The following is a 26,166-nucleotide window of genomic DNA, read 5'->3' on the forward strand; positions in this document are numbered from 1 at the left end:
AGAAAGACACTTTAACAAATATAACAACAATGTCTCATCTTCATGTTCACTTTTTCATCATGTCACCTTCGCTTCAGTTGTCATCAACATCATTTTTTCATAATTGAATTTCTACTGATTTCATCATGCCTTCCTTATTTGTGTCGTTGTCGTATGCTGTCAATTTTTGCTCAGTTTATCAATAAGTATCGTAATGTGGGTGATATAGGAAGGAGAATTGAAAAGGAAAAAATTTGACAGAAGGTTAATCGCGAAATTTTAGCTAAAATGATGATCACATCTTTTGTTTCAAAAAATACTTCTTCCAAAGATGTTTTGAAATTTTATGAAGATGAAATACATAAGATAAAATCACAGTTGACTCGAATTTGTGGAAGATTTTACTTGACTTATAATATAAAATAAGATTGCAATGTTTACTCACATGGAACCTCATAAGGCGAGAATTAGACTTCAATTGATTGATTGTTTATTATTAGTTTAGTTATCGTTGATATTATATTTGGAGCTTTTGTTAATTATATTTAATTTTGTTTTGTTTTCTATTTTTGAACATTTACTCGTTAGGTTGTAACCTTGCATGACTTTCTAATTTATTTTATATTTTGAAAATTTACTCACAATATATGGTTTTTGCTCATTAATAATATATGTATTTTTAGTAGCATTATTTGTTTTCAAGTATATAAAATTACTTCATAAATTATTTATATTTTTTAATATTTTTTGTTTATCTATAAAACAAAGAATATAAATGTTATCTTGGAAGAAAAAAGAAAGATTACAATGACAAATTTGAAACCCCTTGTCCATAGAAACCCGTTTCTTATCAATTTAAGTTGGGTTTCAAAATATTAGACGAAAAATTGGGAGTGCAAATAACAACGCGGCCTCGTTAACTGACATTATCCACCGTGTTGACATTTTTATAAACTCCATTTTATCCTTATTTAAAAAAAAAATACCAAAAATCACAATTTAAAAAAAATTAAAATTTAAAATCATAATTTTTTTTAAAGTTTCTGACACATAATCTTTTTTTTTAAAAAAATTACAAATTATTAAAATATGTATTAAAAATTTTAATTTAAATTTTGTACTATACAACTCAAAAATTACATGTTTTATTTTTTAGGTTTAATTACAATTTTGATCTCTATATTTTAGCTGAATCACGAAAATAGTCTCCCATGTTATTTATCCCTAGTTTTAGTCTTCCAAACATAATTTTAGTCTAAAATTTCATAAAATATAATTTTTTTGCGCTTATTTAAGTCACACTATGCTTCAAGATCTCATGACGCAACAATTGTACATAAAATCTATAATCATAAATGGTGTGGTGTGGCTTAAAAAAATTATATTTCATCAAGTTTTAGATCAAAATTCTTTTTGGGACTAAAACTGGGGAGAAATTAAATAGGGGGACTATTTTCGTGATTCAGCTAAAATAGGGAGACCAAAACTACAATGAAATCTATTTTTTAAAACACAAAAATATTTTAAAAAAACTGAACATTAAATATTTTCAAATACATTTGTGTTCCAAAAATCTTAATTTTATGTTTTTCAAAATACATAATCCTTTTTTAAAGAAAAATGAAAAAGAAATTAAATTAATAAAATGCTTTTCAGAACATGAAAAAAATTTCAAAACAAAATAATTTCAAAAATTATATACCAAAAATTTTATTTTATATTTTCCAGTATACAAATTAGTTCCAAAAAATTTAAATTTTGAGTTTTCCAAAACATAAAAATATTCTAAAAGAATTAAACTCTAAATTTTTTAGAATATATATTTGTTGGAGCACAATTGAATATGACAGGGGTGGAACATTTTGTTGGGAATAAGTAGGACCATATTAGATTTTGCTAGACTTACCTATCAAAAAATTAAAGGCTTAAGTTTAATTTGTGGTTTGTCATAGACTTATTTTTCATATCCGAGTTTAACTTTGATAAAAGTCTAATATATCATGTTAGTCTACTTAAAAACATATTTTATTTTAACATTTGAATAAGTAATCAAACATATATTTAAATAGATTGACGAGTTAATATGTCAATGAAATTAAGTTTTATTTTGATATGTAACATGACATTTTGAAGAATATAACTTACTTTAATTTTATTTTATAATAATACATTTAAATATGTCAAAAACTAAAGAATGTTAATATACGTAAAATATTAAAAGTTGAATATATAAAAAAAAAATTAAAATTTAATATTATAATTATAATAGTAAAAGAATATTATTTATATTTATTTAAATAAGTCGGCCTAATAGTCTATAACATTTAAAATATGAAAGGCATCTCTATGAGTCATATATATTTCCACCCGGACTTAAAATATGAAAGTAGAATTAAAATTATGGGTATAGTGTAAATTTTTGAGTCCGTATAACAGGCCCACACGGCCAGTTACATAAACATAACAAATAACTTCCATTTCGTTGAAAATTAGTTTGTTCACCTGCTGCTATATTAGCGCGATTCTGCAGTTCTGTTTTGTGCGGTTTGTGCATTTTACTGACTGCTTTTTGAGTTTCACTTGTGCAGGATAATTTATTGAGGAATTCTTAATTGGCTGGTTAGAACCAACGGATTCATGTTGTGGAATCAATCTCTGGTAAATGCAAGGTAAAATTACCTATGTTTGATCCTTTTTTGGACCCCACTAGTATGGTGATTACCTATGTCCAACACTAGCACAACACCAACACCTTGATTACATGCAATTATTTCCTTAAATGGTATTTTTTATTTCCTTAATCCACTTAATCTTTTTACTAAATGAAGATATCCAAAAAGGAAAAGATATGCAGATAGCTGGTGACCAGTTCTTTGGATGCTGAGGGGAACTAGTTCACTAAAACTGGGGTCCTCTCTTCTCTTATCATCTTCAAAACATATAAAGAAAAAGGTAGCTTAAAGAAACTCAGAATATTTTTAAAGCTAAGTAGTAATAGCTTCATAGGGCACCTTGAGAAAGAGCATTTTATATGCTTTTTGACTTAACATTGACATTCCAAAGTTGCTATGAAGTCAATGAAGAAATAAAATAAAGCTCTATTGCATCACAAGGAATCATCAATATGGTACTCATGTGCCACAACAAACTAGTTAGTGAAAACAATTATATTGGGTTTATTTAGAATGCATCTGTAGCATCTATGCTGTTGTATAGTGTGTTAGGTTCTAACATATAGAATTATTTTCGTGCTCAGAGATTATATGCTTAATAGTTAGGTCCACTGAATTTGAACTTATTTTGATTTCCACAGTAATTTGAGTCGTGTTATGGAATCTATTGGTCATGGTGGTCCATGACTTATGTTCTAAATTCTCTGCCTAATCTTTGAAGTATGCAAAACATTTTTTAGACCACCTCAACAGAAACAACTGAATAAAATAGATGTTTCTCACCAGAACAGAATCACTCTCTTCCTGTTGTGTGTGTGATAAACACAAAGGCAAGTTTTCATGTGCATTTACATTTGAATTGGGGGGAAGCTAACAAGGGAAAGATTGGCAAGCATTATTAACACAAGTTCAAAAGGCTAATTCATCTCAGTAATGAAGACGGAAATTAATACGTGGATTTCATAACCTTCTTGTTAGTACATCAGGCAAGAAACAATAACAGCAGGATATTCTTCCTAATGAAAAAAACATTGCTACGATTTTCCAACAGAAGGCATTCATCCATGATTTATCTAGAGCTTGACATAGGGAAAGCTAAATAGGTGATATTGCAAGTCCTCTGAAATTCTTTTTACTTTCAGTCTGCACCACCTGAAACAAGTCATAATAATAAATGTATTGTGTTAGATAACATTTTCTAACGAAAACCTTGAATCCCTGACAATATTTACAAGGAAAAAAAGAGTTGAAACGTTACAACACTAAACTTTTCTCACCAAAATCCCTAGGCATTTTGCATTTGAAGCATTCTGTCCTGCTAGCATAATTATGCACTCCACAGCCAGTTCTGTTACATTATAAAAAAAAGTAAATAAACAAAGATACTCAAATTATGGAAGATTTGGATAAAATTTATTGTATCATATTTATTCTTGTGTGTAATAAAATCAAATGAACATGTTTATTTGACCACCCTCTATGCTATAATTATCAATATGGTCCTCTATCTCAATCTTAACCATTTTGTGGCTTTGTCCTGCAAAAATACTGCCCGCCTTTGTTCTTATTATCACCATATGTCACTGTGCAAGAGCCGATTATAACTCTACCCCTTTGTTCATATTGCACATTCAATGCTTGAAAATGCAGCTTTTGTGAGTATATCAATCAGTTGTTGCTAAATTACATTGTTAACCTTTTATGACAAAGGACATTTAGGTGATATATAGTTGGTATTTCAAGTTGCAATTGAATACAAGCTCTTTATTGAACAAAAGTTGATGCATCTGAGAAATGAACACTTTTAGAGGGTAGAGTTTGTGATAAAATACATGCACATGCATAACAATACAATGAAGTTGTTAAAAATTCAATTATTGTTTTTTTCTACCAACAATTATAACTCCTTATTTTTAATCTTCTAAAGTTCCCCCCTACCTTTACAAGAGCCAAAATTTTCAGAATAGATGCGATTTTCAGTACTCAAACTATATGAAGATAATGCATGAGAACTAACCTAGGGCAAATCCAGTCTCCAAGTTTCCATCCTGGGGGAGAACTGCAATCAGATCCATATCCTCCAGAACTTGTCATGGTCCCGCCATATCCAGAAGAATAATCATCTTTAAATGCACCACATCTATAGCAGTTCGATCGGCTGGCGTAGTTGTGAGCTCCGCAGTTCATAGCGGTGCAAAACCAGTCCCCTGCCAACGCTTCCGTCCTGCTATATCTATAGGTTGATGGATCAGGTCCTCCATACTTGGGGTATCCACAATTTTGGCATGCTTCCCTCTTCTTGAAATTTATGTGCTCGCAAGCACCACACATCCAATCTCCTCCAGACCAGCTCATTTTCCTGTTCAATATAGAAACATCTGAAGTGATAAATTTTAAGAAATCCAGGTTTCATCAGTTCTCAATGCAGCTACATTAGATTTATATGACTCAACTCCCTGTGCATGTAGCCTAGAATTGACATGACAATGGCAAATATTATCAATTCTTCTCTTTTAAGTTATGAGGTAAGAACTCAGTTTTTTTTTTTTGGATAGGGAAATACTAGTTATGTTAGTTTTCAGTATTCGAAACCTGAACTTGCTACTTAAAATTCTATTGATGTCCCTTAGCTCGTCAATTCTTCTTTTATAAGTTATGACTTATGATCCCAGCTTATATTAGAAGGCATGCAAAGTGATCCATTATATTATTTGCATAAGGAAATATAGTTTTGGGTGACAGAATACTCTGTCAAAAAAGCATAACAATGTTATCAACTTTTCTGTAGTTATAGGAATTTTGAGTATCCTAGTTTCAATATGAATGAACCATGAGGCATTGCATATAATACAAGAAAGTTGCATATAACATCCACAAAGAAGAAAATATTTAAGACGTGTATGACAAACATAGAAAAAAGAAGTTTACCTTTGAAGAAGAATTATGAATAAGAGAAGAATCACACAGAAATGGTCTGATATTGCTATAGTAGTTTAAGAATGGCTTGTAAATCAAGATGGTGAGTTTGATACTTGTGTTATGAGGCTTTATATACTGATTGAAAGACCTGTTGTGGGGGACATTAATGTCTCTTTTCGTTCCTTAGTAATCTGCTGATGGTTTTCACTTAAGATTCTAAAACTAGAAATTGCTTGAAGATGTGGATAAAAATTTGTTACTACTGTTTCTCTGGTTATTCTTAGAAATGGTTGGAAAGTTGGGTAAATAGTGCATATTTACACGTTTTGTTCTATCTATAGTCTTTTTGTCCATCTTTAAGTGATTCCTATGCATTATTGAGAGGAACATATCCAGGGGAAGTAAGGCTATATGAGGGGTAGTTGTTATGTGATTGACTGCAAAATCTACAATGGAATCAACCCTTCAACCCCACCTATGGTTTAACAACAACACAAGCTCAACATTTATCCCATTGATCCTTTTGCATTAGCTCTTTACAAATAAACCTTCACTTGTAGTAGGCTTATGCAGTGCTTGATGTTGTCTTTGCATTAAATGAGGAAGTACTGAGTAAAATAATTATGGAGAATTTATTCTAACTTCATGCACATCCATTTCCAACTTCTTTTTTTAACTTTGTTTCGATTGCTTTATGGCAATAATTGAAATGCCATTCGAAGATTCATATCCAATATCAATACTTTGTTTATTTTCTCTACCTAGAGTATACTAAAGGCATGTATAAATTTTAGTGTACATTTGACCTGAATTGATGGATTACTATTCAATCAATTAATTTGTATGCACCCGATAATTTGATTATGAATTTAATGAAATTTTTATAAGATATATGATTTTTTTATAGAGAAATGTTGGCTAATTTGTTAGTGGAGAATGATAAATATTGGTAGCAATGGTCGAATCCGTGGCTTCTCTTTCTTAATATTTATGTGGTGTTCTAATTCAAACCACTAGACTAAACATTCAAACAATGTTCATTTACATTAATTTAATCCATAAAATTATGGTCAACCAAACCAATAAGATTAGAGATTTTAACTTCAAAAGTCTTGTTTTATTTTATTTTTTTACAAAAAATATCTTGTTAAAGTGCTACATATTTTAAAAATTATCATATCTTTACCATTTCAAGAACTAGATTGGTAACTTACATGAAATTTTATGAACTCTAACACACTACCACATGCAAATATACAAGTTATTTGGCCTAGTAGAAAAATAAAACAAACAACTATTGCTAGCTAAGTTTTTCAACACCCTCATAAACAAACAAAAAAACTAAATATATTTGATTTAAATTTAGATTAAATATACGTACGCTTTTGTTTATATATAACATTGGAGAGAGTATTTCTTTAGTTTGTTTATTTTACTTCATTATGAATTCTTATTTCAAAAGGTAAGTGGTGAGAATTTTTTATGAAAGCTATAAAAAAGAAAAGAATATTTTTATGAAAAAAAAGGTATGCGGCGGACCGATGCTGGGCAGAATGGAAAGTTGAAACCGAGTAACGTAGGTTTCAAAAAAGTGTTACAGTGGAATCAAAGTCCTTTCGTGTTCCAAACTAGAATTTATATATGCAAGTGGTAGAAACGGATCTAGCGACACAGACATTAACTTTAGACCTTAGTTACTCCATTTTTTATTCTTCATAAATATCTCATGAAACGGTTTCAAAAAGCATTTTTAAACATTCTTTTTATTAATTCCTTAAACTGAATACGATCACAATAAACAATAAAAACTCTCCTCCATCGAGAGGTTTAATGTTATTCCGTGTGTAAAGGTGAATTGATAAACATAGTGTTTTAAAACATTCATTATTGTTATTTTGGCGAAAGAAACTTCAATTATTTACTCTCTCCTCTTAAAACTTAAAACTAAGAAATATTTTTATTGGTATTTTGTTAAGAGTTTCAATTGAATGATATAAAGTTTACAAAAATATATAAATAGTGAATAATTTTTACCCTACAAATCGATTTAGTAGAGTTGTGTAAGGTTCAATCTAAATTCTAAGATGGTATTACTCAAATCACGTCTAGATTTTAGGTGTATCAAAAGTTTCATGTAATAAGATCTAAATAACTATATAAAATGAGGAGATCTCTAGAGCTTGACCCCTCCTCTAGATTTTATAATTATTTGTTACACCTTCTGTGTATTTTCCCTAGTCCGACTTAAGTAACTTCAGATGTGATGTGATGATCAAGAAGTTTGGTCTTGCATTTATTATGTTTATTATTACTTTTTTTTGTGAAGATATTTATTATTACTATCTACAACTACAATTACTGTTAGTGTATATTAGGGTTTATATTTGAGCCATCAATTTTTTATTTAAAATACAAAATCTTAGTTGCACGGTATAAAGGGTATTCAAATTCTCGTTTTTTGTGTCGTTTCGTCTATAATTTTTCTATAATATTTTAATGTTTTATTTTTTTTATATTTTTCTTTTTATCACATCAGTAATATATCATATATATTACATCACTATCTCTATTTTTTCTCTTTCAAGATATATGAATATCTATTGAATATTTAAAAAAAATAATATATGCTTAACGTAATAAAAACAATAAAACTACGAGAAAATAATGTAGTAAGGGAAAAATATAAAAAAATTTACGGCATAAATATACAACTAATTATTATTGTCACACTTACATATTCAAAATATGTAGTGTAGTGTAGTGTAGCAAGCTGCTTTAGATTGCCTCAAACACGTTATTGGGCTTGGAATACCCCCTTGTTCTCTTATCCAATTCAATTCAGTGTAATTATCCGATTCCACACTCTTGCATTTTGCACCTCTCGTGGGTCGTGGCCTTTATTATAGGCAAAACCACGAAAGACGATGGTGACTTATTGTTGTCTTTTGCAAAGCCATATCGCATAATGCCTTGTTTGTTTTGTGTTGATTGTGTTTTTTCCTGCTCACGGTTTGTTGCTTGCCTTGTATCCATGCTTATTACTATTTTGGTTCTACTTATGAAGTAGCGCCTGATTTGGTTCTGAATGTGTAAAATATATTTTGATATATTCGGTTATGTTTAAGTAGAATTAATTTTCTTTTTGAAGAATTTATTCTAAGTTTGTAGTTATGAATTCTAAATGTGATTTTTAATTTGTTGTTTAATTTACTTTTTCGTAATGCTTGATTGCAGTTTTTTTAGTCTTTTACTCTCACAATTTCAAAGAATTGCCATCCAATTTTAAAAGTAGAGATTTTTGGTATCTCTTTTATATTTTTAAATTACAAATAATAATTTAACATATTTTAAATGATACAGTATATGATTTTATGATGAAGAAGCATATAGATATATTAATTGTTCATATGTCATTAATTAAATTAAAAAAAATGAAAAATTTTCAAAATGAAAGTTAAGTGTTAGATGATTTTATTGCGATTCCATAAATATTAATTATTCTACATCATGATATTATCTATCACGTTATTTAAAACATATCACATTACTCTTTTGTAGTTAAAAAGTTAGAATAAAAGGCAAAACCAGTTAAATTTTAAAATAGGATGACCAATTTCGTGAATTAATAAAAATAAGAGATCAAATCTGCAATTAAATATTTATATAAATATATTTAAACTCAAATATAAATTATTTGTACATTCAACTCATTTTTAAATAAAATCTATTTTATAAAATTAATTTATTTAAAATTAATTTTTGTGCGTAGAATATAACATATGCACTTACTACTTTTGACTTTTTTTATTGCTTAATAGGTTTTGATTTTTTCCAGTTGCCTGACTACTTCCCATCTTCATGCTTTTTATTTGCTTTGTCTTGTACTGTATTGTATGCAGCATGCCTCAATAATGTCCTTATTTTCCTTTTTGCGTTTTTATATATTTTTTTCTTTTAAAAAAAATACTTTTTTGTTATTTTTTATGATAAATAATTATAAAATAAAACTACTGAGTGTTCACATGGTTCTTCTCGCCGTTGCTTGGATGTGTCGAACTAAAATCCACAGTAGCATTGATGCTAAGGACGGAATCTTAATCCTAATCACTAAATTTTCACCAGACAATATCTATGAATATTCCACATTCCATATATTATAATTATGAAATAAAATTCCTTGTACCGACAGTTCTTACTGCCATTTCTTTTTATTCTCAACGTGCGAAACTTCTTTCTCAAAAAAAATAAAATATGGAGGGCTATTCAGTAATATACTTGGAGAATCTACATCCTAATGACACTCAAAAAGATGGCACTCAAAACAGTTACAAAGGGATATTACATAAAAATAAACCTTTAAATATTATTTTATTTTATTTTTAACAAGAAGTTATATCATTGCGAGGACAAATGGCACTCAAAACAGTTACAAAGGGATTTACATATTTTTTAACAAAATTGTAAACTAAAAAAAGATGAATATTTAGGGTATTACAAAGGATATTACATATATTTAATAGTTATTACATATTTTTAACACACTGCCTCCAAACTATTAAAAAGGATATTACATACTTTTAATAATTATTTATTTTGGTGCCTCGGTTAGACAAGACAACTAGTGTATCGTTATTTATCTGCACTTTACATATAACACTTTGATTATGAGACAAAATAGTTGGATGAATGTTAGAGTTATTAAAGTTAATCTTATGTTGTTTGAACTTTTGACGGGTCTGAGGGTAAATTTTCATAAGAGTGTGTTAGGTGGAGTGAATCTGAATCCATCTTGGTTGGAAATTGCAGAAAGAGTTTTAAATTGTAAGTAAGTGTCTTATCGTTTATATGAGAGTATAGGAGTTGTGGTGGAGGGATATTCAACATATCTTTGGAGAATTACTGATTGAGTTTGGAAATTGATTTTCAAATAATCTTGTTTGTGTGGTGGGTGATGGTAAGTCTATCTATTTTTGAAAGATCCATTGGTGGGAGGAAAAAATTTATCTACTAAAAATTTCATAAATTTGGTAGCATTTCTATCAATAAATTAGAGGTGGTTGGTAGTGGCCTTGAGTCTAGAATGAGTAGGTGGGGTTGGAAGAGAAATTTGTTTCAAGGGAACTAGGAGTTACTTCAATAGTGTGTTTTTTGTAGGGAATGTTTTTTTTTTTCTTTCAAGTAAATTCGATGGATAAATGACTACGAAAAACTGAATCAAAAGATGATTATACAATTAAACTTTTTTATATTTTTTTATGACTAAAAAATTAATTATAATTAATATTTTTTAAGAAATCGTCTACGTTAAAATGAGAACAATTGTGAACAAACTATTTTATTGACGCAATCTGGTCTCTTTTACTAGTATTCAATAAATATAGACGTGGACAATACAACGAAGCACAATAACTCAAAAACGAAAACACGACTAATTAAAGAGAAATAAAAGTTGTACTAAAATTAATGTAGAGGCTTTGCCAATGGAGAATTTGGAGCAGGTGCTGGACTTGGAGCATTAGCTGCAATGTCACATAACAAACATAAATAACAATTACTTGAATTCATTGATAAATTATTTTATATTTGACTTTATTTGAATCATAATTAGTTGCAGAGTAATTTTTATATATATGCTTCCGATCAAGATGAAATTTGTTAGTAGGTGAAAATTATTCAGATAAAAAAATTAAAACCCATATATATTTTCATATGCAGGATAAAAGTGCAATGAAATAAATTATTAAAATGAAATGAAGTAAAAACAAATGTTACATCCCTTCTTATGCCATTCAAAATGGAAGGAAAGTATTGATTAAATTGACTAATCACAGTGTTTTCATTCTATTTTAAATAACACTACTTAGAACTTTGATAGGTTTGATAGGTATGGTCTCCAACAAAACTCTAAAATACCAAAGAATTTATCATAAAAACATTCAATATATTTCTATTACATTTCATTTGATTAGTTTATTTTTTATTAATCAAATTTTAGGTTAAAAAGTAATGATTCCGTAACCACAATAGACAATAATTAAAGATGTTGAAGTGGCGTGAGAAGAAGGTTAATTTCTCACCAAAAAAACTTGATAAAACAAAAGCATAAATATACTATGTAAATATAAATTTATATTTACATAGCAAAGGATGAAATTAATAACGTACTCACAAATACAATACCATGCAATAGATTCGAATGCAGAACAACATGAACCACACTTGGTTGTGATTGTGAATTATCATCCATAAAATAAGGTAGACAGTCCACCACAAAAGTAAGTTATAATTTATCTACAATAATGTGTGGTTTGTGATGGTAAAGGAGAAATTGTGAGATGGGCATTAGATATATTTGGAAATGGCATCAAAGCAATATTACTTACTTTTCATCAATGCATGTTGTATGATTTGAATTTGAAAGAAAAACGCATGAACTTAGTCCAAGCTCAAATCCGACCGAACCTGCGTATTGTCACTTGACATACCTCCACATTTGTACATTTGTGTCATCCATCGTATGTGGTACTTTCATATTTTTAAAGCAAAGTTGTTGCAACTTCCACGGTGGGTGGTTAATTACTTATGGGATTAACTAACATAACTGAAAGTCAGTTACGATGTTGTTAGTGTCAGCTTCATCTTTACCTTCAATTCTTCACTTCCTTCCAGGTTCCGATCCTCCTTACAAGGTTTTAGAACAACACCCTTATCTTAATCTCCTCGCAAAATGCAACAACATAAATACCTTCAAACAAATTCACTCACTTCTCATCAAAACCGGTCTCCACAACACCATTTTCGTCCAAAGTAAGCTCATCCATTTCTGCGCCGTTTCACCTTCCGGCGATCTCTCCTACGCTCTCTCTCTCTTCGCACGTAACCAACAACAACAAATTCACAATCACTTCATTTGGAACGCTCTCATTCGAGGACACTCTTTGAGCCCTTCTCCTATATCTTCCTTATACTTTTTTTCTCGAATGCTTCACTATGGACTTCAACCAAATTCTCACACTTTCCCTTTTCTCTTCAAGTCTTGCGCAAAATCAAAGGCTACCCATGAAGGTAAACAGCTTCATGCTCATGCTTTGAAGCTGTCCCTTCACTTTCATCCACATGTTCACACTTCGCTCATTCATATGTACGCTTCTGTTGGGGAATTGGATTTTGCACGTTTGGTGTTTGATAGAAGTCCTCTTAGAGATGCGGTTTCTTTTACGGCTCTTATTACTGGGTATGTCTCGCAGGGTTATGTGGATGATGCTAGACGACTTTTTGATGAAATTCCAACCAAAGATTTGGTGTCTTGGAATGCTATGATTGCTGGGTATGTTCAAAGTTGTCGTTTTGAAGAAGCTATTGAGTGTTTTTGTGAGATGCAGAAGACAAACATCTCACCCAGTAAGAGTACAATGGTGACTCTTCTCTCTGCTTGTGGTCACACAGGGTCGCGGGAATTGGGTAATTGGATAGGTTCTTGGGTTAGAGATAATGGGTTTGGTTCGAATCTTCAGATGACCAATGCACTTGTTGATATGTATTCTAAGTGTGGTGAAATTGATACTGCTCGTCAGTTGTTTGATGGAATGGAGGAAAAAGATGTGATTTCGTGGAATACTATGATTAGTGGTTATTCTTACTTGAGTTTATATGAAGAAGCACTAGCATTGTTTGATGTCATGCTTAGATCGAATGTGAAGCCTAATGATATTACTTTTTTAGGAATTCTTCCTGCATGTGCTTGCCTTGGTGCTCTTGATCTTGGTAAGTGGGTTTATGCATACATTGATAAGAACTTGAAGAGCAGTAGCAATGCTTCTCTTTGGACAAGTCTCATTGACATGTATGCAAAATGTGGTTGCATTGAGGCAGCGGAATGGGTTTTTAGAAGTATGAATTCTAGTAGTTTGTCTGCTTGGAATGCCATGTTATCAGGATTGGCCATGCATGGACACGCAGAGAAGGCTCTAGCACTTTTTTCAGAAATGGTCGACAAGGGATTTCAGCCAGATGATATCACATTTGTTGGTATATTATCTGCCTGTACACAAGCCGGTTTGGTAGATCTTGGACAAAACTATTTCAGGTCAATGATGCAAGATTATGGAATCTGTCCGAAATTGCAACACTATGGTTGCATGATTGATCTCTTAGCTAGAGCTGGAAAATTCGAAGAAGCAGAGATTCTTATGAAAAATATGGAAATGGAGCCTGATGGAGCTATTTGGGGTTCTCTTCTTAGTGCTTGTAAGGCTCATGGACGTGTTGAGTTGGGTGAATATGTAGCAGAACGCCTCTTTCAATTAGAGCCAGAAAATGCAGGTGCATTCGTGCTTTTATCGAATATATATGCAGGAGCTGGAAAATGGGATGAGGTAGCAAGGATAAGAACAAGGTTAAATGACAAAGGAATGAAGAAAGTTCCTGGTTGCACCTCTATAGAGATTGATGGTGTTGTTCATGAGTTCCTTGTTGGTGATAAGTTCCACCCTGAATGCAAAAATATTTATAGTATGTTGGATGAGATAGATAAGCTTTTGGAGGAAAATGGGTTTGTGCCTGATACTTCTGAGGTACTCTATGATATGGATGAAGAGTGGAAAGAAGGTGCTTTGAGTCAACACAGTGAGAAGTTGGCTATTGCTTTTGGTTTGATAAGCACAAAGCCTGGATCTACAATTAGGATCGTTAAGAACCTTCGTGTTTGTGGAAACTGTCATTCGGCTACCAAGCTAATATCTAAAATTTTCAATAGGCAAATAATTGCGAGAGATAGAAACCGTTTTCACCATTTTAAAGATGGGTTTTGCTCATGTAATGATTGCTGGTGAAACTTTAATCTATCTATTCAGTGGAATATCATTTGCACTTGTGCAGAAAGAAAAGCAAACCATTTGCATTCATATAGCTTACAAAGATTGATTGGTACATGTGTGCTCTCTCACTATTGAAGTGCAAATCCTTCTTTATTTATAAATACATCTATGATTACTACATGAAATTGGCCTAATGTTAAGATTAGCTCAATGCAATGCAGCTGAATCCACAAACCAAGTTATGCAATTGGAGTTCCTTCATGCATTGGAGGGTCGGTTGAAGGAGTTCTTTCTTGCAGTTGCCAAGACAGTCTTGTCAGCTACTATGAAATATGCCGCTCCAGCCACTACAAACAGAATATGACAGTTAGATAACTGTATCAAACAATGATTGTGATGAGAATAGTAGATCAATGTTTTGACTTGTGACAATAAAGATGAGAAAGCTAACCTGTGGAAATTATGAGAGCTTGAGCAGTGTGATTGAGGTTTGCTTTTGCCCAAGGTAGCATCCTAACACTAGCAAACTGCATATATCAAAGCATATATAATTCCAGTTAGCTATATACCAAAAATATATTTCTTATAATATTTTAAAAGTTCATTTCAAATGTAACTAACATTGAGATCTGTTTCAAAAAGAATGAAGGAATGAAGCAATGAAAATTGAATAGGCGGAAGAAGAACTTACAGTTGGAATGGCAGTGGCAATGGTAGCAACAACAGCTGCCTTAGCTCCTGCCATCACACCCTCTGTTTACACAAGAAATGGAAAGAAAAAAAACTTAATAAAAACAAAGGAAACTGAAGATTATATTGTACATTGATTGTAAATTAAGTACGCGTTATACCATGAGAACAGCGCTTGGCCACGGCCAACCTTTGATCTAGAGAAGCCAAGCTAGCCCTTTCAAGAGGAGAATTAGCAGCAACATTTCTATTGGCCATCTTCAAAGATTGAATTGAATTGAACAGAAGCTATGAATGAAAGAAGTCTTTTCTGTAAACAGTTGAATATATAATTGGTGTAGCTTTGAATGAAGAGTGTGTGAAGTTTATTGCATATTTATAAGGTGAGTTGGTAAGAGAGAAGAGTTGCACTACAGCAAGGGGAGTTTGATGGTTTCATCTGAAATCCACTGTCTCAGTCTCAGACAGTTGTTTTCACTTGGATTTCTGTTAAGGTGGGTTGATTCTTTTGTTGTCCCCTTAATACTAAATACTCAAATTTTTTTATTCTTAATAAAGGGTTTGTGAATTAAATTATTTTATTTATTTATGCATACATCACATGGCAAGGAATGCAAATACTTAGTGCGAACCTTATCCACAACTAGTGTCTTAAAACTGACAAAAATACATAAAAATAAAATGTACATGTTCTTTTTTTCCCATGATTCTGTATCTCATTGTTTGGTACACTATTAATTAAACAAAGAAAAGGTCCTTTCGCAAATTCGGTATAGAAGGAAGTGGTTTAGTCTGAAAGATGGCTAAAAACCATGGGTTTTGGACTTTGGTTACTGACACATAGCACATCCCAATAACCAAATATTCCTTAAGCAAATTAAAAGAGAAATTTGAAGTGTGGGAGTCTATATAATAAAACCATGGGTATAAAGGGTGAGGTGGGTTAGCCTTTTCTTTGTTATTATTAATAATAATAATAAGGTGCATTGGATGTGTCTGAGAGCATTTGGTGCATTGTTTGATTGCAACACGTGCGCAGGTTGTTGAACACTTGCAACAGTGCACTCCCAAAAATAGTGAGTGTGACACAAGTTAATTATTTGGTGGTAAAGGGGGCCATGGTTTTTCGCTGAAGTGGGTGGGCACCTACTAATAGTATTAGCCTGATGCCTATTGCATAAACACTTTTGATGGGCCTCCACATCTCTAGTAATTGCAAATTTGACAATGACTTTTTGTTTAATATTTCATCTGTTTCAATTTATCGATCAACTTTTAGTTATAAATAGAAACAAAAGCACTAAGAATTGTGTTTTTCTGATATGAAGTGGATGTTATTTATGATCCATTTAGGAATGATATATTCATATTTATTTATTTTAGTTTTAATCTAGTGTTCGATTGAAAAATAATTAATATGTAAGTAAAAATTGTTTTAATTAATATTCGAACAACTATGTAAATATTTATTTTTAATTAAAATTAAGAGAAAAATTCTAGAAGCACCTCTATATTTTTTCCTTTAAGAGAAAATGTTTAAATTAAGATATTTATAATTATTAAATATAAATGTTATTCCTTCTTAAATAAAATATAATTAAAAATAGCAGTTTTAAGATTTTTATCTGATCAAAAATTTAATTTAGATATATTTGAATTAGTTTTTAGGTGATTAGTTAATTAAATCTTCACTAGCTCTTTATAAAGAGCATATCATGTATAATTTATGTTCACTTTAATATTATATTTTTTCTATCCTTTCTATCAAAATTCCTAAAATGGTATCAAAAAATAACATAAATAGGTATTTTGTTTAAAGCTAAAATTAGGGAATTTTAAATACCATATAAAAGCAAAAAATTTGAAAAAATTTCTTTATCTTTTCATATATGAATCATAAAAGAGATCCTGTAATATTTTTACATTTACAATTTTGCTGCTATATGTTTCAAAATTTGCACATTATTTTTTATATATTTTCTCTTTTTTTGCAAATTAGTCTCTAAATATTTTTCAAAATTTCTAAATTGGTCTTAAAAATTTGCAAAATAGTCCTTCAACTTTTCAAATTTTCAATTTTGACTTAATTTAATTTTTATTTTTTGCTCATTTTTTTTTTGAAATTTATAAAAATAATTCAACTTTAAATAAACAATTGTTCAATCTAAATAATAAAATTTATAAATCAAGTGAATCCAATTAAAGCATATATAATACTTAAAATTTAAAAATCGATACAATTTTCAATTACCCCGTCTAACAATTATGTGTTGCCCTATATGGTTTATGTTTGAATAAAGGGATACTATTTAAAAAAAGAATAATTAACAGACACCTAAACACCTCATTAATATCTTGAATGAAAAAGAATTAAAAATTGACGTAATAGATATTATATGTTAATAATATAATATAAAAATAAAAATAAAATTATATTCAATAAATATATATAAATTTTATATATATATATATATATATATATATATCATTATTAATATTTTAGAAAAAATGTCTGACTAACAAGTACTTTAAAGTCAGTTGTTAAAGAAACAAACCATAGCAACCATGTTATTAATTAATACAAAAGATGGGCATCTTTTCTCTAGATATTGAGTTGGGTATAAAAGAGAGTCTCTTCACAATTCTTCACAAATTATTAGGAGTTAGCTTTGGGCTTCAACATACACATTGGGCCAACCATGTCAACCTAGTAACTATTTTGTTTAACTGATTATCTGTTTTCTGGTGTTTGTCTGTCTGCTTAAAATATTTTATTCTATCGGAATCAGGATTTAGGATTGGTCCAAAGCCAAAAGTTAATAAAATTAGGACTTTAAATCTCTAATAAAAATCTTCTATTTATTTTATTAAAATTTTATTTTAAAGTTTATTTTAAGTCTCAATAAATATTAAATTGGTTAAAAATCAATTAAAAAAGAAAGCAAAATATGTGAAGTTGGATAATCAACCACTTTTTTTAATGGTTACTTTTATAATTAAAAAAACCAGTTTCTTGCCACTACAAGTATAGGCTAGAATTTGCAGGGAAACAAGGAAAAAATGATGATACCTACTCACCTAGGGAGATATCGCAACCAACGAGAAGGGAGATCCAACAAATAAAATGAACTATCAAATCATATTAGTAGTACTACTTGGGTTGGATTGCTATGATGGCTCCAACATTAAATAATTAAGCCTTTTCATCCAATTTGTAAAACATTTGATGATTACCTTTTTTCCCGATATGATGAAAAATGGGAGAAGATATAAAATGAGAATGAATGCCAATTAAATAATAGAAAAAGGTAAATAAAAAATCAATATTATTTATTTCATTGCAATAGGATCTAAATCTTACTTAAATACATTTAAATTCACATCATGCGGTAAAAGATTTCTCACATTTACCAATTCACTGTTTTTTCTGTTAAAAAATAATTTAATCGTAATTTTATATACATTGAAAATTATATAATGTCACAAATATATAATAAAAAATGTTAATTAAAAATTATATAAATAAATAACATAATTGAAAAAATTACATTAAAAATTAAATAATTAATTATTTTAAGATAAATATTTTTAAAATACTAAGAGTAATTTTTATAAATTGTAAATTAATATTAAATAACTCTGATCGAGCTTAAAATTGATTTTATTTAATTCTAATTCAACTATTTGAGATGTCGGAAATATGCAGAAACTATAAAAAATAAATAAAAATAAAAAATATCAATTCACTTCACTTTTATCCACCAATTTTGTTAGTTACACATTAATGAAATATTTATAATTTGTGGACTTTTCTTTTATATAAATCTCTCTTAATAATTTAAATACTATGTTTAATAGTTTAAGCTAGAGAAACCCGTGTTATTTTATTCAAATGCTTAGCTCTTGCATTTCATAATTTGCTAATTAGTAGTATACTAAATGAAATCTAAATATTTATTTTTATTGACAAAAACTCATATCCAATAAAATGTGGATGATAGCAAACTATGATGATAAAGGAAAAATGATACTATTAGCCTCAATTAGCATGAAGTATATTATAATTTCTACATATATAGATGGACCATGTTATGTATCACTAAAACAACACAACACTTTAATCTCTGTTACAAAACAAAAAGCAAAAAGAAAATGAAAAAAGTCATATGACTACTTGACTATTTGAGCACATATACATACATGTACTACAGCATCTTATACAGCTTATCATATTTCATGTTTAAAGAAATGAATGACAAGATGACATGATTAAAGCTGATATATACTTTGCCCATTAAATTAATGCTGTACTCCATTATAATGCAAACAAATCCATTATATGACACAAGTTAACCCTTAAGTGGCAAAGGATATGTATGATGATGAATTTTATACTCCCAATTTATTCTCATATTTTAAAAATTGTTATTAAAAAGTAGTAACATAAAATTGATCTACATAACTTGTGTTTAGTGTGGTTTAAAATTAGAATTAGTTGGTCTGTTTGTTGAGTGTTGTAATAGTAGTTGTTTATTGTGTAATGTTGTGTAGTCATGAGCATGTGAAGATGAAATGTTTTGACTAGCAGGCAGAAAGAAAGAGATAAAAGAATCCCATGAATGAATGTTCATTGTTATTTGGGCTGCAACAAGAGGCTTTGGACTGTCATCCATATGCACTGATTCATAGTAATACTTTAGGTAAGAAAATGATTCTATTTTTTATTGGTTTACTAGAGAGGTTAAGATTTCAATTATTACATCCATTTTTTTCACTTCATTCAAAATGGTCCACACACTCAACACTCTTTTTCTTCCTTCTCTCACCTCATCATTACTGTTACCAAATAGTAGTATCACATTACTAAATCTCCTCCATTTTTTAATTATTTCACACATTCATTACCCCTGATTTGGGAAACTGGAGCTTATATTCACTTAATTAATGTTTCATATCTTATTGGCTTTTGCAAGAATGACAAAGTTCATTATTAATCATATTAATTAGTTATTTATATTACAAGCTAATATAATAGTTAGTTATAATAATTACTTATTATTTATTAGTTATATAAGTTTTATGAATTAATTGTCGCATTTCAACAATTATTTCATTATTTAACATACTTTTATTTACTTTTCTCTTAATTTATGATTTATATTTAGAATTATAATATGAACAATGATGATTCAAATTTATTTGTTGTAGTTTTGTAAAATTACACTAGTTTACATGATTATTTATAAAATAGATGGCGATGCAAAATATATATCTAACGTTATTACTCTTTTATATATTTAATATTTTATTTATTTTTAGTCAATGTGAGATTAATCATTTAAGTGTGAGTTACTTGCATCATTAGATTTAATTTATATTAAGATCTGATTATCAGTCCTCCACTAAGTATATAATCTACAAGAGATTTTGACACTAAATCTTCATTTAAAATATTAAATTATTAAATATGTGTGTGTCTACCTTTTATATATAAAATATTTTTTTCATTCCTATTCGGTGTGTGACTAATTATTTACATTTGAATTCCAACACTTTTAAATATAAATATTTAAAAGAAATAATTTAATTTATATAAACTATTAATAAAAAAATTATATTGTCAATCAATTAATATTGTTAGATTATTAATAATATTTAATTTTTATCATAACTATTTATAAAGTCACTCATATGACATATCATGATTTATCGATTATGTAATTTTTGTCACAGTATGAAAATTAAACTTAAAAAAAAGTTAGTTTAATAAAAAAATTACTATACTTATGAGCTATCGCATTGCAAAATGATTAGTATAAGCGAACCATTTTAAACTCCAATCTTTTGAAGCTTAATTTATTTTAAAGTGTATATACATTATACATATAATGGATAGTAATCACCATCATTTTCAATTCAAGAAAAAGGATGAGAAGAAAGAGCCCAGAAAACATTTCCTTTTTCTTTCTTTTCTTCGTTCGGTGAAAAGGACATGTGAATGCGCAGATAAAAGAACCATACGAGAAAAGTATACAATGTTATAAAGTATTGTTAAATTAAAGTGATTTTATCCTGCAATTTTTTCTCATCAATATTTGAGAAGTGTAATAATTGTCATCACATGACTTCATAAGGACTCATGAGAATCACATTAGGACAATTATGTGACCCGACTTTCATACACCTACATATCCTCAACTACCTATATTTATCAATACATATACTAAGATTAATTAATAATTTATTACTATCATTTGTCCCAATTATATTTTATTTCAGTTAGTATTTCACATAAATTAAAATATATATAATAATTTGTGGCGAATGAAGTATTATAATAATGAGAAAATAACATAGTTCATTGTATGCCGAACTATATACCTTCTGCCTTGGTCAACATACATTAATTAATTTATATATAAGTCTCTATCTCATCGATCATACATAAAAAATAAAATAAAAAAGAAAACAGAAAACAAGGGGAGAAAGAAACCTTAGTTTCTTTTATGAAAAAACACAATTAAGCTGTTTTTACTAAACTATTGTAATTACATTTTACAGCAAAAACTTAACTCTTGAGATAAGTAGTTGCAGTTGTATGCATAGAATGTGAAAAGAAATTAAAAGTAATCAAAATGATGAGTAAGCTGAAATGGTTGATCTCTATCTTTCTTGCTTAATTTAGGCATCAAAACCATATTATTCCTCCTAATCTTGTTCTTATCATTAGGAACTTCAGGAGGTTTAACTGATCTAATCAAAGCCCAATTTACACCCTTAAAAAACTCATGTTTTTTAATCTCAACAGAACCCAAACAACTTCCAATTCTCTTATTAGGATTCTTCACCAGCAATTTACTTATAAGATCTTGAACTTTCACCATTTCTTCAAACTCATAACTACTACTCACACCAATTCTAGGAAAAGTCAACGGTTGCTTCAAAATGTTGACCAATGTTTTCTCATTGTTTTCACCTTTAAATGGTGTTCTTCCATACAACATTTCATACAAAAAAACACCAAATGTCCACCAATCCACTGCACTTCCATGTCCTTGTCCCAATATAACCTCCGGCGCTAAATATTCGTGTGTTCCGACGAACGATTTGGACCGTGCATCGATCGGTTCGGCTACAAGCTCAGGATCAAAATCAAAATCAAAATCAAAATCAAAATGATCAAGGTCTAATTGAGATTGATGATGATTAACATTTTCTGTTATAACTGTTGTTTTGTTTTTGTTGGTTGATGATAGGAAACAGGACAGAACAGGTTGCATTGGAGAAATGCAGGAATTAGGTGAAGAAGTTCTCTTTGTTGTAGTTTTGATGCTACGTTCTGATCTTGTTTTGGTTCTTAGGAGCTTCGGAACGACGTCGCATTTGAGAGAAAGATCAAAATCTGATAACATTATGTGTCCATCTTCTCTTACTAAAACATTCTCTGGCTTCAAATCTCTGTATACTATTCCCATCATGTGTAGATACTCTATTGCTAATAGTGTCTCAGCTGCATAAAACCTGTTCATGATTATTTCGTTAATAACAAAGTTTGATAGTATATGAAAGATGCATGAATTAAGAAAAGGAAAAGCTTACTTAGTGGATGAAATGGAAAAGCGGTTCCCAGGCTGGCGTTGGCGAGCAGCATACAAATCACCACCAGGACAAAACTCCATAACCAAACAAGAGTAATGAGAAGCATCAAAGTCAGTATACAAAGTTGGCAAAAAAGGATGATCAAGCATACCCAAAATCTCCTTCTCCATCTCTGCTCTCTGTAGTTTGTTCCTTATAGCAAGTGCTTCTCTATCAACAACTTTCATAGCATAAAAACACTGTGCCAAACCCACAACAGGGTTCCTTATTTGACAAAGATACACATTCCCTATGTCGCCGCTACCAAGTCTTCTGAGGAGGCGGAAGTGGTCGAGTCCGAGACGACCTCTGTCCTTTCGGAGTCGACTCATCGCCTCCCATGCAACTTGGTTTGCCTTATGAGGCTTAACATGGGAGCTGGCTAGTAGTGAAGAAACGGACACGGAGCTTCCACGAGGACGGCTTCCGAAGCTGAGGTTAGTCATCCAGCTTCGGGTTGATTCTGGTACGGTGATGGAGGAGGAGCTGCTGTCGTAGTCAGTTTCATCTTTGTAAGGTGTGGTGGTGGCCATGGTGAGTGGTGGATAACATGTACGTACTCAGTCAGAGTTTTTTTGTGAGTGTTTCTGTTTCTGTTTCTGTTTTGTGAACTGTGCTTTTATATGCTTGGCATTGGTAGCTAGCACATGCGTGACGTGTAATTATATATCAAATTAATAAATAAATATTGGAGAATTCAAAACTCATCAGACTTTCAAAATAGATATTTCAGTTTTATAATTAGAAGTTGATTTTTTAAGGAATAGACGGTGAACATTTTACAACCTTAAAAATATATTTTGATTTTTTTAAATTTATAATAATATTTTAATAAATTAAAAAAATTAATAGATTATAAGAATTTGACAGTTGTTAACAAAAAAAAAAAGTTGAATAAAACTGAACTGTAACACTTCAAGACTAATAAGAAGGCGGTTCAGGATTCGAGTGACTTAACAATTTCTCTTTTAGTTTATTTATATATAAACCATTATCATTTAACTATAAAAAAAGAGAAATTAAAATCACATTATGGTTCAAACTAGATCTAAGAAACAAACTACAAAGATCTACTTTTTTATGAGAAGATGATGTCTCATCCAAAATAAAGAACATATTTGAGGTGATTGAACCCCTAATTTTTTTTAAGGGCCTACTTTTATTAATTTAATTGAATTGAATGGCATATTGATTAAATTAGTATACAGTAATGGAATAGATAAAGCCCATATTTCAGCGATGAAAGTTGCTTTGATGAATTTCATATTGACGTTTGTTTTAGTCATTTTTGTTCATTTCCTTATATGATTCACGGAAAAATTGACGTGTTGTATAAATAATGATAATAATAATAATAAATGAAGGAAAGGAATCTTTTACTGAATGAGATGAGAGGCTAGAAGGCGTAAAACATGTTCATCCTATGAAAAATGTCAAAAGCAGAATAGTTAAGATTCTTGATAAAATGATAATGTATGTGGTAGGCAACGTTTAGGATTGGATTAGTGAATCTTGAGATTTTATACGAGTCATTGGTTTTTGTATAAAAATGTTCCTAATTTGAAATTGGATAAAAAAAATAGTATAGAGAAGGAGTGGTGGGAAGAGGGTATCGAAGCATATATATGATGATGGATGGAGGTCACATTGTTCTCCGTAGGATTTGTATAAAATGTGACGACCAAAAGGTAAAGCTTTTGTTGTTGTTCTTTTAGTTGAGGCATGCTATACATCAGTCTCACCTTGTATGCTGACGAACCCACTAGCTTTTGTTCTCTCTAAACTTTTTCCCATAATGCCCATAAACTTTACTATTCCTTTTTTTTTTTTTTTTTTTTTTTTTAATAATCTATTCTACTATCTTATGTATATTTGCAATACTAGTATATTTTACTTTCTAGTTATCTATATGCTAACAAAATTTAGTACGGTTGGGTTAAATACAAGAGGTCGAATCATAGTAGATGCTAATGCTTTGTACATATAATACTTCATTTCTTAGATAAGGAAAATAAGAGATGATCCAACATATATACAAATCTCGATTGATTTTTAACTCTTTATTTGTTACTTTCTCTTACCAAAACCAAAGAGTTGTGTTTTGTTCTCTCTTATTACGTACTATCTACAAAACATGGACTCCTCTCATCCTTTTCTCTCTCTTAATTTCATTCAATTTGTTTCATTTTACGTGCAAGCAAATCTCATCATTTGTAAATTGTGAGTTGTTTCATCAGCTTTTACCATATTTGTTCATTTTCATTTTCTAAATTTGATTAGAACTCGGTTTGAAAATTTTGTGTGGGTTTATTTCCTTTTGATTCTCTTTTAATATTGATAATTATTTCACATCAACACCATTGTAGAGGATAAGTGCCAAAAACAGACGCGAAATGTAATAGAATTAAGGAATGGACCACTAAAAGGCAACATCTATATATAAACGACTAGACCATTTGATTTTATATTTATTTTGTTCATGAAATGTATCTCATATGCTACTGTTTAAGATATTTCTTATAATTATATATACATACAAGTCTATGTATTTTATGATACACAATAAAATATTCAAAAATAATGTTTGATTTTTTTAAGGGACATTTATGATATAATTGAAAATTAACATGTTTTAGTACTATTAGATTAAATCATCAATAGTCTAATGAAATGTCATATATGAATAAATATGATTATATTTCAAATTTAACACCGTCAAATTTTGAAGTTTTACATTTTTGTTTTATTTTAAAAAATAATCAATATATATAAATAAATAATTAAGTTTTTGCTGTCCACATGTAATCTCTCCGTTACACTGTCTCTCTTCATTGTCTCCCTCTATCGTTCTTCGTTATCTCTCATCTGTTCTGCATCATCTATTTCTGTCGTTATTTTATTAAGAATAAAAAACGAACTTGAAAACAATGTGCAACAATGACTGTGTATGGTCGATGACAACAATGCAAACACAAATGAATTAAGAGTGAGACAAAAGAGGAATCTCTTCTTGCATTAGTGAGAAAAATATGGAGAGTTCTTCTTACGATAGTAGAAAGAACGAGGAAGGAGAACAATTTTCTTAATATTTGAACGGTTTTTAGGTTAATAATAATTTTAATTTTAACTAAAATAAAAAAATAGAAAAATATTATATTAGATTTAAGAGAATTAAATTTAAAATAATAAATATACTTATACAAATAATTTAGTATATAATATATAACCGTTAATGTAGAAAAAATAACACATTTATTTATTAAGAATAACGATATATTTTTTTTGTTAAGTACATAGAAATCGTTTTTTTAAAAAACTATTATAACATTCATATCAGACTCAATGTTTAATTTATTTCTGGAGCAAAAATAATTAAAGCACAGCCAAGTTCATGATAGTTGATAATAAAATATAAAAAGAGGCAGTAAAAAAGTAGATGGTCAAAAGCAACC

General features: G+C 29.5%; 4 protein-coding genes and 1 long non-coding RNA gene across 7 annotated transcripts; 2 read left to right on the forward strand and 3 right to left on the reverse strand.

Moving 5' to 3' along the window:
- Positions 1–2,379: 2,379 nt before the first annotated feature.
- LOC113787628 (uncharacterized) lies at positions 2,380–3,295 on the forward strand. The gene is made up of 2 exons (XR_003474142.2): positions 2,380–2,648; positions 2,808–3,295. It is a non-coding gene; the product is annotated as an uncharacterized lncRNA (long non-coding RNA).
- A 290-nt stretch (positions 3,296–3,585) lies between these two features.
- LOC101497123 (uncharacterized) lies at positions 3,586–8,630 on the reverse strand. Of its 3 annotated transcripts, none has more exons than XM_073370838.1 (4): positions 8,305–8,630; positions 4,669–5,010; positions 3,920–3,999; positions 3,586–3,803 (listed from the first exon to the last, which is right to left on the reverse strand). In XM_073370838.1, coding segments are annotated over exons 1-4 (438 nt in total). In that variant the 5' UTR covers positions 8,307–8,630; the 3' UTR covers positions 3,586–3,789. The 3 variants fall into 3 exon arrangements, with proteins under 3 accessions (XP_073226939.1, XP_073226940.1, XP_004508625.2); XM_073370839.1 differs by having other exon boundaries at positions 3,929–3,999; positions 8,305–8,620; XM_004508568.4 differs by lacking the exon at positions 8,305–8,630 and adding an exon at positions 5,580–5,957.
- Positions 8,631–12,040: 3,410 nt separating this feature from the next.
- Positions 12,041–14,547, forward strand: LOC101491708 (pentatricopeptide repeat-containing protein At1g08070, chloroplastic). Its single transcript, XM_012718089.3, has one exon. The coding sequence runs from the start codon at positions 12,188–12,190 to the stop codon at positions 14,399–14,401; it is 2,214 nt and encodes a 737-aa protein (XP_012573543.1). The 5' UTR covers positions 12,041–12,187; the 3' UTR covers positions 14,402–14,547.
- On the reverse strand, positions 14,447–15,437 carry LOC101491393 (early nodulin-93-like). Its single transcript, XM_004508469.4, has 4 exons — positions 15,238–15,437; positions 15,078–15,139; positions 14,838–14,913; positions 14,447–14,733 (listed from the first exon to the last, which is right to left on the reverse strand). The coding sequence occupies exons 1-4, from the start codon at positions 15,332–15,334 to the stop codon at positions 14,645–14,647; spliced, it is 324 nt and encodes a 107-aa protein (XP_004508526.1). The 5' UTR covers positions 15,335–15,437; the 3' UTR covers positions 14,447–14,644.
- A 6,137-nt stretch (positions 15,438–21,574) lies between these two features.
- LOC101491078 (protein kinase PINOID 2) lies at positions 21,575–23,319 on the reverse strand. Its single transcript, XM_004508468.4, has 2 exons — positions 22,676–23,319; positions 21,575–22,597 (listed from the first exon to the last, which is right to left on the reverse strand). Exons 1-2 carry the CDS (start codon positions 23,245–23,247, stop codon positions 21,697–21,699), a joined length of 1,473 nt encoding a protein of 490 aa, XP_004508525.1. The 5' UTR covers positions 23,248–23,319; the 3' UTR covers positions 21,575–21,696.
- Between the last annotated feature and the right edge of the window lie 2,847 nt (positions 23,320–26,166).

This window comes from Cicer arietinum, chromosome 7, assembly GCF_000331145.2.
Source record: "Cicer arietinum cultivar CDC Frontier isolate Library 1 chromosome 7, Cicar.CDCFrontier_v2.0, whole genome shotgun sequence".
In the NCBI taxonomy this organism is placed as follows: domain Eukaryota; kingdom Viridiplantae; phylum Streptophyta; class Magnoliopsida; order Fabales; family Fabaceae; genus Cicer; species Cicer arietinum.